The sequence below is a fragment of the Pelophylax lessonae genome (genome assembly GCF_965119305.1).
Source record: "Pelophylax lessonae genome assembly, chromosome: 2".
Lineage (NCBI taxonomy): Eukaryota > Metazoa > Chordata > Amphibia > Anura > Ranidae > Pelophylax > Pelophylax lessonae.
Window position 1 is genome coordinate 526,541,253 of NC_138769.1, and position 19,357 is coordinate 526,560,609.

The 19,357-nt window shown below is 43.2% G+C and overlaps 1 protein-coding gene across 1 annotated transcript in view; it reads right to left on the bottom strand.

Moving 5' to 3' along the window:
* The window catches only part of TDRD3 (tudor domain containing 3), a 565,755-nt gene that overhangs the window by 67,785 nt on the left and 478,613 nt on the right, over positions 1 to 19,357 (bottom strand). The window contains exon 11 of the mRNA XM_082246772.1: positions 2,277 to 3,124. Coding sequence (XP_082102898.1) covers positions 2,277 to 3,124 — 848 coding nt within the window. The remainder of the gene's footprint in view (positions 1 to 2,276; positions 3,125 to 19,357) is intronic.

A 19,357-nucleotide genomic window follows, 5' to 3' on the forward strand; every position in this document is an offset into this window, starting at 1 on the left:
ATTGTTCCTAGTTTTTATGGGCAGTTTACTGACTGGAATGGAACCAGCTGTTTGGAATAAAGCCAATGTTGTACCAATATTTAAAAATGTCTAAGAGCCGGTTCACACTATCACGACCAGAAAGTCGCCCCGTGACTTGAAGAGACTTGTTTAGAGACTTGGAAGAGACTTGTGCACTACTTTGAAGAGACAGGCGACTTTGTCTGTGGGGAATGCCTGGCTAATCTCTTTCTTCTTCCTGGAAAGTCTGATAACAAGTCGCTTCAATTAAGATAAGGAGGCGACTCCCATTGAAGTATATGGGACAGTCGGATCACAGGTCGCCTCAAAGTAGTACAGGACCCTTTTCTGAAGTCGGAGCGACTTCAGTAGTACCAATTAAGACGGCACTGATTGATTAACATTGCTTTTGTTATGTCAAGCGACCTGGGGCTACACAAGTCGCCTCACAAGTCGTGCTAGTGTGAATGGGCTCTAAGACAAATCCCTGGAAACTACAGGCCAATTAGCCCAACATCAATAGTCTGCAAGCTAGTAAAGGGGATGAAAAGGGATTATATCGAGGATCTCAGTAATGAAAACAATATCATTAGGGGTATTTAGCACGGATTCATGAAGAATCATTCTTGCCAGACTAATCTATTAACGCTCTATAAAAAGTGAGCTGCCATCTAGATAAAGGAAGGCCTGTAGATGTGGTGTATCTGGATTTGGCAAGGGCATTTGATACATTTCCCCACAAACGTTTACTGTACAAACAGAGGTCTGTTGGCATGGACCATAGGGCGAGTAACTGGATTGAAAGCTGGCTACAGAAGCGGGTCATAAGGGTGATAATAAATAGCGAGTACTCGGAATGGTCAGGTGTGGTAAGTGGGGTCCCCCAAGGATCTGTTCTGGGATCAATTCGGTTTAATTTATTCATTAATGATAAAGAGGATGGGATAAATGGATGAGAGTCCAGAGAAAGGCAACAAAGCTAAAAAAGGGACTAGAGGATCTCAGCTATGGGGAAAAACTACAAGCATTGAACTTATCGTCTCTGGAGAGGAGACGCTTGAGAGGAGATATGATAGTGATGTACAATTTCCGTACTGGTGACCCTAGCATAGAAAAAAAAACTTTTCAGTTAAATGGAATTTAAAAAGACGCGCGGCCATTCACTGAGATTGGAAGAGAAGTGGTTTAGCCCTAAACTGCATAGAGGGTTCTTTACTGTCAGAGCGGTAAGGATTGGAATTCTCTTCCACAAGCAATGGTATCAGCAGAGAGTGTTGATAACTTCAAAAAAAACTATTAAATGGGCACCTTAACGATCAAAACATGACACAAGCACACACACCACAGGTTGAACTGGATGGATTGGTATCTTTTTTCAACCTCACCAACTATGTAACCTGAAAACAATATACAGCAATTGAAGTCAGTGTGACATCAGAATTCCTAATCTGCATAATTTTAGTCTGTCACTTAGAAAAATATTGAAGCCACTGGTTTAGGCTTTTAATCCAGGTTAGCAATGGAAGCTTTCAAGTTGTCATCAGCATAGGGACAACTTCACTGTAACAATCAGAGAAAAAACAATCTGAATGGAATGTGTAAACTTCTCCCCTGCAGTTCCTTCTGTTTGCAAGTCCCTTTGTAACCGCCCTTGGATTTGTTGAAGGCTTGTATAAACGCCCTACAATACATGCTAACCTGCAGGCGCGTGTCCTTTAAAGCCAGACATAGATGGATTGAAATTTGTCTGGTTTAGCAGGGATCGGCTGAATTTTGATCCATGTATGGGCAGGCTGGTTGTACACAAGTTGATTAATCGACTTGTGTACAATCAGCCTGTTAGGTTTTCCCGAACGAGCAGTGCCTACAGCCAGCAACTATGATCATTGTATTCTGACGGCGGGGAAGGCTTTTACAATACCAAAGCGGGAAGGATTCCCCCATCCACCTCAAATGTGTAAATGGGGAAATCAAGCCATTTTTTTAAATTTAAACTGCTGGTTGAACAATACAATATACATACATAGTGTATAGGCTGGAAATTGAAGATTAAAAGTAGTGGAGCTGAATGTAATTTATATGCTTTGTTCTCTGATACAAAGTGGAATTGTCCTTTAATAAATTGAGAAGCAATGTACAAAGTGCAATGAACAGAAGGAACCTAGAGTACTTTTTATGGTTTCGACTACTATAAACTGTTGAAAAATAAACTTTAACAGGTTGTCACGGGCTACTAACTATATTTCTTTGGTAAAATCAACAACAAATAAAAATACCTTATTGTCTTCCCAGTAAAGAGCCAAACACTCATCTCCTGGTCTCCAAGTGAAAGCTGGGTAGGTAGGTTCCAGTATTCTCTCTGGCTTTATGGGACCAGATCTTTTTTTAGAGCTATATGAAAACATCTTATTTTTTTCATCATTTCCAGAGCTCACATTTGACCCTATTGGTTTTATAGGTCCAGCTCTTCGACCCTTCTGCTCAAGCTCTCCATTTAGTAAATCATTAGCACTGTCTTTTGCTAATGTTGAATGATAATTAGATTCCACGTTGGCACTATAACTTTTTTCATTTGGTAAACTAGTGAAACTATCACTGTTAGTTGTCCGTGGTCCCCTGTCCATATAGAACTCATAATTTGGTCTTTGGTCTTCTCTTCTACCACGTTTCTGGTGCAAAGACTCTGTATTACTATTATTACTGTAGGTGCTGGTATCATCTTTAGTTTCAGAGTGGTTGGGGCCTTTTATGTTCCTACTTTGCATAGTATTGTCTCTCTTTTTAAAAGTACTATCATTTTGGTAATTTGAGGGAGGCTGTGAAAAATCTTTTAATCTTTCATTCCTTGAAAATCCTTTTTCATTCTTATTTCTGTCTTCTGTCCACAGATCTGGCCCAGGAGCATTGTATTTTTCTGGAGCTCGATTTCTCGGGGGTCCACTACCTTCAAATTGCCTTGACGTATGAGTTTCTTTCTGGAATCGAGGCGGTTTTTCACTTCTTGGAGCTCTGGGATCATTCCTGACAAACTGCCGAGGCTGGCTATAATCCTTCACTCCATTTTGCTCCACATTTTGAACTCTGTTTTGTCCTTGGCTCTGACGCTGAACAAGAGGTTTTGTATCTGCAAATGTAAAGAAAAATAATTTTAAACAAATTATTAGGAGTAAATGGAAAATAAATGGCTGGCTTACCTACTATAAGCGGCGAAAAATTATATGTAAAATTTTTTTTTAAAAAGCTCAACTCAAATTTGTTTTTGTTTTTTTTGATAAAAAAAGCTTATAGCTAGTGATTAGCAAAACTGCACAAAGCTCAGTTTGCCAAACAAATGACAAAAATCTGCAAACTATAAATGTAATGCCTGAACCCCACTAAAGTCTATAGAAGCCAAATCTTTTAGCTATTTTCGTAACAAAAGAAGCCTGGGTAACTGGGCACTGCCATGGAGGGCATGTAGCAATGCAAAAAAGTTTTTTTTTTTTTTTTTTTAAAATAACATTCGGCGAGGAGTGGGTATTTTTTAAAGGCCTAACATGCTTTAACCACTTAAAGACCGGGCCTATTTCTGATACTTGTAGTTTACAAGTTAAAATCAGCTTTTTTGCTAGAAAATTACTTGGAACCCCCAAACATTATATATATTTTTTTAACAGAGACCCTAGAGAATAAAATGGAGACCGTATTTGTGCAGCGGTCTTACAAAACGCAATTATTTTTTGAAAAAAATACATTTTTTTTAATTAAAAAAATAAGAAAACAGTAAAGTTAGCCTAATTTGTTTCTATAATGTGAAAGATAATGTTATCCGGAGTAAATAGATACCCAACATGTCATGCTTCAAAATTGCGCAAGCTCGTGGAATGGCGACAAACATTGGTACTTAAAAATCCTCATAGGTGACATTTTACATTTTTTTTTTTTTTTTTTACAGGTTAACAGTTTAGCGTTACAAAGAAAGTCTAGGGCTCAAATTATTGCTCTTGCTCTAAGATCGTGGCGATACCTCACATGTGTGGTTTGAACACCGTTTACATATGTTGGCGTGACTTATGCAAGCGTTCGCTTCTGTGTGCGAGCTAACGGTGTCGGGGCACTTTAATTTTTTTTTCCTATTTAAAAAAAAAAAATTTGATCACTTTAATTCCTATTACAAGAAATGTAAACATCCCTTGTAATAGAAATAAGCATGGCAGGACCTCTTTAATGTGAGATCTTGGGTCACATCTACACTAAAAAAGTAAAAAATAAAAAACGTCTTATTTATGATGGAAAAGAAAAAAAGGCTTCTTTAAAGCCGTTGCTCCGGTCCTCCAAGGCCATAGAGTAGAGTGAGGGCCATCCTGCCCTCAGTCAACTTCCTGCCTGAGAGGAGAGCGGACCGGATCGTTTGCCCCGCTACCGACGGCTCTGGAAAGCGGGGAAAACTACCGGGAAGCAGCGGGAGGGGCACCTCCCCTGCCGCCCATAAAGGTGATCATGCGGCGAATCCGCCACTGGGACCACCCTTATGTTAAAGCGGACCGCTCGCTGTTTAAAAAACTACCGGGGTTATGGCAGCTATCTGATGCCATAACCCCAGTATTTAACTTCAAAGTACCGACATAAATACACGGTGGTCCGCAAGTGGTAAACTTGCATATGAAGAGGTGCGCCTGTAGGATGTACTACAGCACATGACAACATCCTTACCAAATATTTATCCAGGAGGTTTGTCTGTTTTTTTTTTTTTTTTTTTTTTTAGGTATAGTCCGTGGCTATACTTCTTATCATTGCTTAAATGTTCTTAGTATAGCTCAAATTAAAGAGAAACTTTAGTCAGAAAATTAGGTTCTGCTAGAACACTTTAGGCTGGCCCCTTTTGAAGGTATAGCTATGTAAAGCATTAAAAAATATGTGCCTATACTGTTTAAAATCCAGTAAGGCACTGTCTCACCCTGTATTGCACATGTTAAGTTGCTGTCCATATTTAGGCACTGACAAATTTGTAGAGGCCGATCTTCTGACAGCTTTAAATTTGAATGAAACCCTCTATCTTTTACAGCATAGGAAACTGCTTTGGTTTGATCTGTGACATCCATGGTGCTGCACATGTGATCAATTATAAAACCAGCCATTTGATGGCTTGACAATTAAAATGAGGACACAAGCAGATTTGACAGTTAGCAATCCCAGCATTCTTGGAATATAATTTTTTTTAAATTGTTAAATCGATGGGTTTTATTCCCCTTTATGATTTATTTCTGCTCAGGTAGTCTGAGCTTCAGCAAAACAGGAGCAAAGCTGGAGCAATGCTGGAGGCAATTTACAGCACACACTAATTTAGGTGACATCAAATAATGTGGAATGTATGTTCCTTGCTAAATAACATTATTTTTTATTAAGTTCTTATGGGTAAAGTTACGCTTTAAGTTTTATGTGTGGTGAAATCTGGGCCCAGGCACATTTCGGGTTACTCTCGAAAGTCAAGATTTTTTATATGACAAAATTTCATTGTAAGTGTGTTATAAGGTCATTATTGCAAACCTGTGCATTTATTATACTACTGACCAAATTTTAGGTCATAATATACTCTAGGACAATTTATCCCTTATATCTCTCAATCATCCAGAGGGCTAGGTCTACCCCAGTTTTGGTCATACAATCTGGTAGACAGATTTGCACAATTGACACCTTGGAACATAGCACACTCCAAGGTTCCCTGGATTATGGAGCCTCTACAAAGGTAAATACCACTTGGTCTCTTCGGTTTCTTCTTTGACAATGTTTTTGGGAGACCCGAAATTTACGGCCGTTTTTTTCTTCATATGATATCTTCTCTTGGTGGAAGGTAAAAAGCCTAACTAATCTTACAGCATTTCAATATAATTCTACTTTTATGACATTTATCTGCCTTGAAACCCTTAAGAGGATATCACATCAAGAAAGATTCAGGTATCTTCAAATGATAATTTTACTTCCCCCTATTCTTTGTCTCTGCCTGAACAACCTACTCCCTACATGTTTTAAGGCCTCCCTGTAGAGGGAAAGGCCTTATTTACTCTGTATATCGCCTTTTGCTGGCTTACCCTACTCCCGACCATATATGTTACGCTGTGGACAGGAATGTGGGGAACAATACCCATTGGATGAATGTTCCATTATGATTTGTAATCTATGCAAATGCACAAGCTCTCTCTGAATCAGAGAAACAGCACTGGACGTCTTAACCAGAAGCTATTAAACCTCCCGAAATGAAACACTGTGTTTTCAGAGACCTCTGCTGCTTGTTTTTGGTGTTTGCTTTAATGTTGGCTAATGTTGACAGAAAGGATCTTCCACACTGTTTCTTGTTCAATGCCTTGAATTTCTACGAAATGGGATATATGGTCTTCTATTAAAACTGTATCTCTTTACTGATTTATTATGTACTTTGTACTGTTTAATGTACTATATACCTTGTGTTGTTTGTATCAAGAAGACATTTTAATGTCTATATCAAATGTTTTCTTTACTTTAATCCGTGTGTTTCACATTTTATACTGTTTTGCTGCTATTACAAGACTTTGATTTTCAGGTATCGCTGGATTGTAACACCATTCATATGTATATTGTGTCAAAGTCTTGTATGCCATACACTTAAATAGTTTGTAATAAAAAAAAAGTACTCGACTACATAAGCTAAGTAAGAGAAATCAAGCTTCAGAGGGATTACCAAAGTAGGGTGAGGGGGTGCGCTACATATTATTTGTGCAGTTTGAAATACACACTTGCCTTTAATTAGTAAATGGATGTTTTTATGGAGTAATCTATGAAAACTATCAGAAAGCATTTTCATTAGTATAAAACATATATTCTGCTTGCTGTTCCATGGATAAATGTCTAAATGTTACAGCCTACTGTGGTTCTGGCTGTAACATCCATTGTTTTCTCATGGATCTGATTTCTTATCTCACTTCTGTTTAGCCAGTTACCTCTCACGTCATCTAGCATGACAGTACCTGAATCTGCCAGCTGATTCTCCTTGTCCAATCCAAGATATTAAAAACAATTTTAATTCACTTTCTGGCTTCTGTTTGAATCCACATTCTTGGTTCTAAGATAAGCCTGGATGTCATACCAGGCTTTTACCATCCACACTTTGCTATTTCCTATGATAAAATAAATTGGGACAAGCCTAAGGCAGAAGAAACCATCATTCCTTACTGCAAGTTGCAAAGATAGTACTGTATTACTATTCATCAAGCTAGCCAGCTATCAGATGAGTCCGAAGACGGAGTTCATTTATAAAATTCAAAGAAATCTGAGGTTAACAAGACTATTGCAGTGGGTATATTTTTTAATATACTAACACTAAAACACACTTAGTGAATTTAAACAGACTTTAAGGGGGGTGCAAACTGATGACCATTACCATACATACACTATAATAAATGAAGAAAAAGGGGACAGACTAAGGCTTCATGAACACGGTCGTACAGGAGCCATATAGTGTGCAGAGCCTGCGTAATGGGATTCAGAGAACCTGTGCACAGCCACCAAATGAGATGCTTTAGAAGAGGTGGCTGTATGCAGTTGTGCACCAAGGGTTGTGTAAAGCACCTGTATGTGCACTGATGTATGCTCTGAATAAAGATAGTGTGCTTTACCCAAAACCCGGCGCACAACTGCATACAGCTGCCTCTTTGAAATCATCTCAATAGGCGACTGTGTGCGCAAAGCCTATTAGATGCTGTCAGTAAAGGCAGTTAGAGGCAGACACTGATGAAAAGCAGATACCAAGATGTTTTGACAGACATCCCTCTCCTTGCATTGCAACATAAATGATTAGCTTGGTAATATTTGTAGTGCCGCTCTAAGCAAAAAAGGGAGTATATATATCAGAGAACATGGCATGTGGAGTCGAGCAAGGCTGAGACCAACTTATACATGTTAAGCACATAGACCGGATAGGCTTGATCGGTGATCTAAGTATACGTGATTGGCTTGTTGTGATGCTTTTCCTTAGCTCTCTCTGTGGCTCTGCAAGTGGCCGATAAGTGAAATTCAATACTTAACACAACTTGCATTTTAAAAAAAAAAAAAAAAATGATTTATTGAACTAAATGTATTACAGAGCTGCATCCATTTGTGCCTGTTATACCGTATCTGCATGGTTTTTACCTTTAAAGTATTACTCCACTTTTGTTGAGGGGAAAAAAAAACATTCCCCTCTGGGTGATCTATATACATTGCAGAGATTTTAACAAATTTTGTTGCAGATTCCTTTTGTTATTCTGAAGAAATCACTGCTTGTTCCTCTGTGCTGAGTCTGGGAGTGCTTTCATAATAATCAATCAGCTGTGCACCTGCAGTTCTCTAATGAGGAACGCTGCAGGGCCTGCATCTCTTTAGACATGTTCCTATTGGGAGTATCTCACTAAAAATGGGATATTTGACTTACTGTAAAATCCATTTCTCTGATGTTAATGACAGACACAGCTCCTGATTTTCTTAACCATTGGGTTATTCTGCCCCCTACAGAAGTAGGACACAAGGCAGGAAAAAAAAAAGTCTGGCTATGCCTATAGGCAGTCCCACAGGGTATAACCCCTTTCTCTGCTATAGGTACTCAGTTTTGTTACAAGCAGCGTCAAACGAATTACAACTCCACAGAAGGTTGGGTGCTGTGTCCGTCAATGAACAAGAGAAAAGTCAAAAATCCTATTTTCTCTTATGTCCATTGACGGACACAGCTCCTTATCTTCTTAACTATTGGGACGTCCCAAAGCAGTGTTAAATATGATGGGTGGGAACAGCGAAAAAAAATTCCCATGGCTTGCCATAGCCAACCAGGTAAACAGGGGCTCAACCAAAACAACTGGAGCCCACCTGAAAAAACAACACACGCTCAAAGAATACCATGTTCTCTAAACAGCAGCCTGCAAAACCTTGCGGCCAAAGGAAGCATCCGCAGATGCCAACACATCCACTTTATAGAACTTTGTGAAAGTGTGCACCAATGAACAGGTGGCCGCCTTGCAAACCTGCGTCACTAACGCCTGATGACGGAAGGCCCAGGAGGCACTAAGCACCCCAGTAGAGTGCGCCTTGACAGGGAAAGGAGGAACCTGACCACTTATGGAATAGGCCTGAATCACTGTCTGTCTGATCCATCTGGAAATGGTTGCAAAGGAAGTGGACGACCCCTTCCGAGGCCCATCCGTGAGTACAAATACTATGTCTGACTTCCTAAAAGACTCTGTAGCTGCCAGGTTCACTCTAATTGCTCGGACCACATCCAAGGCATGCAAAGCAATTTCCTTCTGATGTTTTGGCCTGGAACACAGGAAAGGCAACACAATGTCTTCATTCAAATGAAAATCAGAGACATCCTTTGGAAGAAACGACAGACAGGGGCGAAGAACCACCTTATCTCTGTGAACTACCAAGTAAGGTGAATGACAGGATAACACCGACAATTCTGATACTCAGCCACCAAAAAGGGCCACCTTCTGGAGCAGTGCAAGCAAGGCAATCTCCAGAAGATTCTCAAAAGGAGGCTTCTAGAGGACTGGGAGCACCAAATTGAGGTCCCAAGGTGGCAAGGAGGGGCCAAGTACCTAACTCTTTGAAGAAAAGCACACACCAGGGAGTGTGTGGCCAAGGGTTGTTGAAAGAAGACCACTAAGGCCAACACATGACCCTTGATAATACTCAAGGCTAGTTTCTACTTACCCCCCCCCCCCCCCGTTGGAGGAAGGTCAACAGCCATCGTAAAGGAGTGAGGATGAACCCCCAAGAGACTTACACCACGGAATGTACGTCTTCCATGTCCGATGGTAAATCTTCCTAGAAGCAGATTTACTAGCTTTTAACAGCGTGGGAATCACCAACTCAGGCAGCTCTCTATTCATCAGCACCTGGCATTTGAGCCAAAAAAATACCCCCCAAGGACCACTGCTGAAACAGAAAGCCTAGCGACTAGGGGAGCCACGTCCAAAGAGGAATCACAGATAAACTGCAGCCCCTGGGCCAACTGGTCCGCTAGCTCAGCACAGGCAGGGGGAGTTGCTCCCCCTCCAGGTCAGGGCTTAAAAGCTTAGCCCACTGGGTCAGAGTTTGCGACATCAGTGCAATGGTAAATACCGGCCTCGGTGCCAAACCAGCCACAGTGTATATATTGTGGGCCACAGCCACCATAGGGGTATTGTACAGCAAATCACTTAGGGACCACAAGGGGACGTTTCGGCTGTTCCCACTCCTTAGTGACAATTCTGTCAAAATAGGCGGGGAAAGGAAACACCTTTGTCACTCTGGATGGCTTGTGAGTGCCAAAGGGAACCGACGGCTCTGTCACAGCTTCAGCTGCGTCCTCCATTTTTAAGGTCTCAGCACAGATGATAGTAGATCATACAGGAAAAACATACAGGCAGTTAATAGTAGATCATACAGGAAAAAAAAGAGGATAAAAAAATCTATCTGAAAATAAAAAAATTGCCAGGACCAGAGATCCCAGCAAGGAACTAGGTCCTTACAAAAACAATACAAAAAATGGTCACTTCCCCCACCTATAAATGGTCTTGACAGCAAGGAGCACTGGAAGGGCAAACGCATGTCAAAAAAAGCCAGGGGGTTTCCAGTCACAACTTACCAACCAGCCTGCGACCAACCAAATTAACCTGTCTAACAGTATGCATTAAAAACAGGGGTTTAGTTGCACACATTTGCAAACACATGCGTAGACTGCAAGCCAGGGCAAATCTGCAGACCCTTACTCCTGACAAGGCAGAAAAAAAACTGAGGACCTATAGCAAAGAGAGGGAGTATACCCCCTGGGACTGACAATGACAGCGGCTGCAGATTGCAAAGGAAAGGTCATTTTTTAATAAGATTTACGATCTATATTTACTATTCTGCCTTTAAAAGACTGCATTCAATGCTGGAGTTGCATCCATCAGAACATATCTTTATTATTTATTTCATTCAGGACATCTTTAAACACATAATAACCTTGTGCCCTCCAGGAGGCTAGAGAGAAGGTCAGTATCAGGAATTAAAATACTTGTAAGGGGATGTCATTGATCAAAATTGGGTTTGAGTCCTGTTGGTGGTGTATTAGATAAGACCAGGCCTTAAGTGTAGCACCTGTGATAGGGTGGTGAGGGATATGCACAGGAATATTTAATATCCGAGTAATAAGTAATTCCTTCAAATCCTTACTTGCAAGAAAATAGCATTCAAGGAGTATTAATTGCTTGCTGAATGGGTAGAACCATGCCCTCATTTGATCCAACAGTGTAGCTTTTGTAATAGTCCTGCATAACTGGTAGTCCAAGCCCACCCCTGTCCTTGTGTTTAGTGAGAGTGTTAAATGAGATTCGAGCTTTGCGGCCTTTCCAAACAATGTCTTACCAGCTCGTCAAGAGCTAGATATGTCAATATCCATTCACTGGAAGCAGGCATCAAGTTTTTTAAGGAATGGTGCATATTAGGGCTGGGCACCCCCACTAACACCAGGCAGAGTCCCACTAAATTGTTGTAAATCTTGCACAGAGGAGGAAGTTCTGACTTCCGAAGATGTCACACCTCTGATGAAACGTGTCAAGTTGGTACGCATGCTGCCTCGCTTTGAGCCCGCCGATGGACCACACGCCAAGATCCCACTTCCGGGTAAGGCGAATTAGCGCGGACACTTCATACAGACACGGTACAACAGCCGCAAGGCTGAAAGGTGTCTAGGAAAGGGCATGAGCGGACTTTTACTATAGAGATTTTTTTTAGCTTACTCACGCATTGACCTTTTTAAACACCAAAGTGCATATTTTTGGAGTGCTTTTAAACAATCTTTGTGAGTGTTTTAAACGTTATGGATGTTCGTGTGATGATTTTTTAAATAAAGGAGTTTTTTAACACTCTGCATAATGAGGAGCTCTCTGTTTTTTATACCCTGAGCTATAAGCCACATCCAGAGGACCCCTGCAACATCTACAGGAACCTGGAGTATAAAAGACCAAGCGCAGATTGATTCTTGCTGGCGTATGCCAACAGGAATCCACGGCATCTGGTAAGTGAGCCATCTTACCATTCAGCACTCTAGGTGAAGTGGAGGGTCACACCACTACTACATCAGCACGATATTGCACTGCTGCACTTTCTTCTTTTCAGCACAATAATACTATGAATTATATATAAACCATTGAGTCAATCTTTGGTTTTAGCAACCAACCCCGTTTTGCATGCAACATCATTTGTACATAGTATGAATTTATGGTTATTGTTTATACAGCAGATGGATGGGTACATTTTTAAATTGATATTAATGATCACAGTTAATAACCACGCACAATAATTTATACTATAAAATATCTGAGCACGTCACGCACTTTATAGGTGGTATTTATACACCCGCCTAGATAAGTGTTTCATATTTTTGTTGTATTTGTATAGCACTTTATAACACACTGAAGCACAAAATCACCAATATGGCAACGTAGTCTAGTGAACACAGAGAGAGATTAAACCACTAGATTTCACAGCTCATATTAATGATAAACATTTGTCTAGTACCAGGCCCTTGCACTGTATATAATGTGTGCACCAGGGCTATTGATTCGCAGTAAAATATACTGAAGAATGATGTAGTTAAAAAAAAGTAAATTGAAAGGTAAAGAAAACAAAACTTTCCCAGATAATTATCAACACAAAACAAGGACCTCCATTCCAGGACATGATACTCTTACTATTACGGTGAAAACTAGCATAGTCATTCCACATATGTGCTAGTCGACCACTTGCAATAATAATACAAGAAAAAAAATGGATTTTTGTAAGAACTTACCGTAAAATCCTTTTCTCTTAAGCTCATTGACAGACGTAGTCTTCTTGATTCTCAAGAGCTGGGTTATGTTGTCTCCGCAGGAGTAGGACTAGGCAGAATGACAAAACGTTCTGGCTCCACCCTAGGGGGCAGTCCCTGAGGGTATATCCTCCCTCTCTCTGCTACAGGGAATCAGTTCTGTTTAAAGCAGTACAGAGAAATTAACCCAACCCAACTCAATGATAGAGGGGCGGGTACTACGTCTGTCAATGAGCTTAAGAGAAAAGAATTTTTTACGGTAAGTTCTTACAAAAATCCATTTTTCTCTATCGCTCATTGACAGACGTAGTCTTCTTGATTCTCAAGAGCTGGGACATCCAGAAGCAGTGCCACAAATGAGGGGTGGGATTGACAAAATCAAATCCAATCTAGTAGGCCCAACCGGTGCCAAACTAGAAGTTTTAAAGGCTCATTATAAACAAAGAATGAGACTAAAGGAAAAAATTTTCCAACGGAAAAAAACCCTCGAGGTAGACCACTGGTCTCCTCAAATTGCGGCCTGCAAAACCTTGCGGCCAAATGAGGCATCAGACGATGCCATTACATCAACTTTATAATGTTTAGAGAAGGTATGCACCGACGACCAGGTAGCCGCCTTGCACACCTGGACCACTGACGCCTGATGGCGAAAGGCCCATGACGCACTAAGTGCCCGAGTGGAGTGCGCCTTAACAGGGAACGGGGGCTCCCGACCCTTAATAGAATAAGCCTGTACTACCGTCTGTCTGATCCATCTGGAAATGGTCGCGGCAGATGCAGGCAACCCCTTTTTGGGTCCATCTGGGATCACAAAAAGTGAATCCGTCTTGCGAAACGAGTCTGTCGTTTTCAAGTATACCCTGATCGCCCGGACCACATCCAAGGAGTGTAACGTAAACTCCCGAGGATGACTGGGCTTAGGACACAGGGAAGGTAATACAATTTCTTCATTCAGATGAAATTCTGAAACCACTTTTGGTAGGAAGGATGGATTCGAACGAAGAACCACCTTATCTCTATGAACCACCAGATATGGTGAACGACAAGATAATGCGGCCAGTTCTGACACCCTGCGTGCAGAAGTAATAGCCACCAAGAAGGCCACCTTCTGGGACAACGTGGGTAGAGGAATCTCCCTAATATCTTCAAAGGGAGGTTTCTGAAGAACCGACAACACTAAATTAAGATCCCAGGGGGGTAACGGCGCGTGCACTGGCGGAGCCAGATGTCGCACCCCCTGGATGAAATTGCGCACCAAGGAATGAGTAGCCAAAGGCTTCTGAAAGAAGATGGCTAATGCTGAGACCTGACCCTTGATAGTACTCAAGGCCAGTTTCTGCTCAACCCCTTGTTGCAGAAAAGCCAATATTCGACTAATCGAATAAGACCGAGGACGGAACCCCAAAGGTTCACACCATGCAATGTAGGACTTCCATGTGCGATGATAAATCTTTCTGGAAGTCGCTTTCCTTGCTTCAACTAGAGTAGGAATAACTGAAGCTGACAAACCTTTGTCCTTCAGCACCTGGGTCTCAATAGCCAGGCCGTTAAAGCCAGCGATCGTAAAGCAGGATGGAAGATCGGTCCCTGAGACAGTAGGTCCTCCCTGAGAGGAAGTCTCCACGGGACGTCCGCCACCAGTCTGACCATGTCGGCGTACCAAGCTCGACGAGGCCAGTCCGGAGCTACCAGGATTACTGGGATTCCTTCCTCCTCTACCCTGCGAAGAAGTCTTGGCAGTAACGCGAGAGGAGGGAAGGCATATATTAGCTGGTATTGCCCCCACGGGGCGATCAGTGCGTCTGCGGTTTCTGCTAGAGGATCGCGGGAGCGAGCCACGAATCTCTGAACTTTCCTGTTGAATCGTGATGCCAACAGATCCACATCCAGGGTGCCCCACCGTAGGCACAACTGGTGGAAAACGTCTGGATGGAGGGCCATTCCCCCTGATCCAGGGTCTGACGGCTGAGATAATCTGCCTGCCAATTTTCCACCCCCGGAATGAACACCGCAGAGATTGCTGGAACAAATCGTTCCGCCCAGCGAAGAATGCAAGCCACTTCTTTGGCCGCTCGGACACTCTTGGTGCCCCCCTGATGATTGACATAAGCCACGGCCGTGGCATTGTCCGACTGGATCCGAACCGGGCTGCCCTGGAGCTGCTCGGTCCAGTGAATCAGACAAAGTCTGATCGCTCTCAGTTCCAATACATTTATCGGTAATCTGGATTCTTCCGGGGACCAAAGTCCCTGGACAGATAACTGACCGAGAATTCCTCCCCATCCGGATAGACTGGCATCCGTGGTCACTATCGTCCAATATATTGGCAGAAATGACTTTCCCTGGCTGAGCATCGGAGACCGAAGCCACCAAACCAGAGACTCTCTGGTCTGTTTGCTCAATCGGATCTGATTGTCCAGGGATTCCGGATTCCGATTCCATCTGAGAAGAATCTCTTGCTGAAGAATTCGGGTATGGGACTGGGCAAATGGGACTGCTTCGAATGAAGCCACCATCAACCCCAGAACCCTCATGCAAGTCCGAAGGGAAGACCAGCTGTTGGACAGTAACAACTGGACTGCTGATTGAATCTTTCGGAGTTTCCCTACCGGAAGGAAAACTCTTGTCCTGACTGTGTCTAGAATTAGACCCAGATATTCGAGCCTCTGGGTGGGAACCAGAAATGACTTTTGCTGGTTCACCAGCCACCCGAATTCCTGTAAAGAAATCATAGTAATTTCTATGTTTTGTAGCAAGGTCTGAGGAGACTCTGCATGAAGCAGAAGATCGTCTAGGTAACCTAGAATCGATATACCTCTTTGGCGCAGAAGTGCCAACATTGGGGCCAACACCTTTGTGAAGACCCGCGGAGCCGTGGCGAGACCGAAAGGTAACGCCACAAACTGATAGTGGTTCTCCTCTACGGAAAAGCGTAGAAAACGCTGATGTCCTGCGAAAATGGGAATGTGAAGATAGGCGTCCTTGATGTCTATGGACGCTAGGACATCCCCTGGATGCAGGAAGGCTGCTACCGTGCGAATGGACTCCATTCTGAATCTTCTTATGTTGACGAAAGAATTGAGTGCTCTTAAGTCCAGAATTGGACGCACTTAGCCCTCTTTCCTGGGTATTGTAAACAGGTTTGAATAAAACCCTTGAAACCGTTCTGTCCAAGGAACGTGGACTACCACTCCTTGTTGTAGTAGATCTGTGACTGCTCTCCGCAGATCTTCTAAACGATCTGCGGATAGACGGATATTGGAAGGGAAGAATCGCGCCGGTGGAAGAGATCGAAACTCGATCTTGTACCCTGACTTTATGACTTCGCAAACCCATTTGTCCGGGATTCTGGAAAGCCATGGATCCGGGAACCGGCGAAGACGTCCCCCCACCCCAGTTATGGGTGGGGGCGCACCTTCAGGCTTTGGATGGTTTATCTTCAGGTCTGGAGGGGGCGGGCTTTTGCTTGCCCGACCAACGACCCCTGACGCCTCCTGCAGGAGCTTTGGAGGACTTCGTTTTTTCACCCGCTGGACGAAAAAACCTCTTGTGAGCAGAAAAAGAAGGCCCTCGTCTTTGACGAGTTCCTCTACCTTTAAAATTTTGCGGTAAAAAGGTGCTTTTTCCACCGGTGAGATCCTTAATGATCTCATCTAAGTTGGCTCCAAATAGACGCTCTCCTGAAAAGGGGATATTAGCCAATGCTTTTTTGGAACCTTGGTCGGCTATCCAACCTTTTAGCCACAGTGTACGCCTGAGAACCACTGCTGAGACTGATGCTCGTGCCATTAATGGAGTGGCGTCTAACGCCGCATCACATACAAACTGTAACCCCTGTATCATTTGTTCCAACAAATCTGATACCGCCTGAGGGACTTCTTCTAAGTCCCGGCGTAACCACTTGGTCCATTCAGTTACAGCCTGCGAAACCAGACCAATAGCAATTATTGGCATGAAAGCTGATCCAATCAAGGAAAACATGGTGCGAGACATAGCTTCTATCTTGCGATCCACTGGATCTTTAAAAGACGGAGCGTCTTCTAAAGGAATAACCGTGGCTTTATTCAATCTAGCAATAGGTGAATCCACCACAGGTGGTTCTGTCCATTTCTTAATAAGGGTTTCCTCAAACGGATAACGCCTGTCAATGCGTTTAGAAATATTAAAGGTGCGTTTTGGCAGACGCCATTCTTCATCGATTGGATTGCCAAAACATTTGGGCAATGGAAAAACCTTTGCCACTTTGATGCGCTTTTTAGTCCCAAAAGGGATCTCAGTTTCAGCTATTTCTGATGGAATACCCTGTAACCTTAAAGTCTCTTGAACAGATACAATGAGTGCGTTTACCAACGCTTCCTCTCGGGCTATGGCGGATGCCGAAACATCCTCCTCACTGTCTGAAGAGACAGGACCCGAGACACCAATACCAGATGAAGTACCTGCAACTGCAGAAATAGGCTCAGAGTCTGAATCCGAGGTTTCAGATAATAAGGGGTTAGGCGGGGGTCGCTTTCTTGCGCCCTGTCCCTGACAAGCCACTTCCACCCGGGACACAAAAGTTTCCATAATAGCTGACAAAGATTCAATTGTCAATGGGGTGCTGGAGGATCCCGCAGACCCCTCGAGGGGATCCGGAGGAGATACATGAGTGGCAGGGTCCATGTTAATACAGGACACCTTTGCCAGCAAAAACAAAAAAACTTTTTCTTTTTTTTTTTTTTTTTGTGTGTCTCCCCCTAGCGCAATAGCGCCCCTCAGAGTACCTGCTTCTCGATTCCAGAGAGAGAGAGAGGGACCCCCAAGCCTCACCAACCGATGCAGTGCAGTTTCCAACAAACTGCAGCCAGCGTCTGTCTTACACAGACTGGAAGGAGCTGTTTGCTTTTTCCCGGGCAGAAGGCGTGGCTCCGCCCCCTGTGTACGCCTTCCGGCGTTCCCAGCCCTCCACGAGGAAGCTGGGCTCACAAAACATGGCCGCCCCCATAGAAGAGACATAAGACTCCAAAAACATGGCGGCCGGCGTGACCTGAGGACATACATGTATACGGTCTACGGCAAAATGGCGGCGGACCGCCGATCTCGTCTTCCCAGCACATCCACCTGCACTCTGCTAAGAGGTGACATATGGATCTACAGAGATACACTGCACATAAGGTAGGATTATACCTCCTATGTCTGCTGTAATGTTACAGTCTGCTGGGTAGAGTGTTAGCTCTTGAACCAAGTCCACTTCCCACAAACACATGCTGTATTACAAGGGGGACTTGTAAGTATCAGATATATACTGACCATATATGGAGGGGCCCATAATATATACTGCCTCATAATGAGGAAAAAAGGGAACGTTTACTCACCATACCGAACCGACAGGCACCCTCTCTTCACAATACCCTCTCCACCGAGGTGGGGGTTTGTGGACGCCTCGACTCTCTGGTACCTGGCGTCCAAGCGAGACTTTTAACTCGCAAAGTCAGTCCCTTTACTGGGACTCCGTCGCGGCCGACTCAGCGCACTGGTCTGCACGCGCTTTTAGGCAGAAACCGGGGTGACCACTGGATTTCAACATCCAGCCCGTCGCCCGGCCCCGCATACTTACTTGAATATGTCGCGGCCGACCAAGCGCAATGCCATGGTCTGCACGCGCTCGTAGGCCGGCTGGGGTGACCACAAGTGTCGCCCAGTCCGGCATTTTTGCTTGAAGATCTCACAGGAAAAAAACACTGGAGAAAACTACCTAAAAAATGTCTTTTTCTTAAAGAAAAAAAGTCTTGCCAGGACCAAAAGATCCCAGCAAGGAGCTTAGGTCCTTACTCCTGACTAGACAGAAAAAAACTGATTCCCTGTAGCAGAGAGAGGGAGGATATACCCTCAGGGACTGCCCCCTAGGGTGGAGCCAGAACGTTTTGTCATTCTGCCTAGTCCTACTCCTGCGGAGACAACATAACCCAGCTCTTGAGAATCAAGAAGACTACGTCTGTCAATGAGCGATAGAGAAACCCTCAATCAGTTCGAAAATCCATCCCCTCCTCCATTTAGGGGAGGGGGTGAATCTGCAGTAGGGTCTGGCTGAATCAGTGACTTTGAAGAATAATGTAGCCAGACAGACCATATTTTGCCAAAGCTCTCCATTTTACCTTTACAGATCGCTTACCATTCTTCTGCTTCCATAATATCTGTCACCTTTTTAACCAAGCCCCCCCCCCCCCCCACTAGGAACTGGGGTTTGCTTCCACTATCAGTTTGTTTTAATATGCATAATTAAACAGTGACATCCTACATTGAAATAAATTGGGTATTTAAAGAGCAATAAAAGTCAAAGACAAAAATAAGACAGAGTAATAATTTAAGTTTTCATACATTTGGGAAAATGCAAACCATTTTGAATTAAGTTTGAATCCTGTGACACCATGACAAATACCCAGATGCCTTGGAAAACGCCTCAGATGTAAAACATCAGAAAACAGAAATGAGGATGGAAATCCATAAACGTAATGACTATTTATACTGGGTAACAATCTCTTTGAGATTGCAAAAATAGTT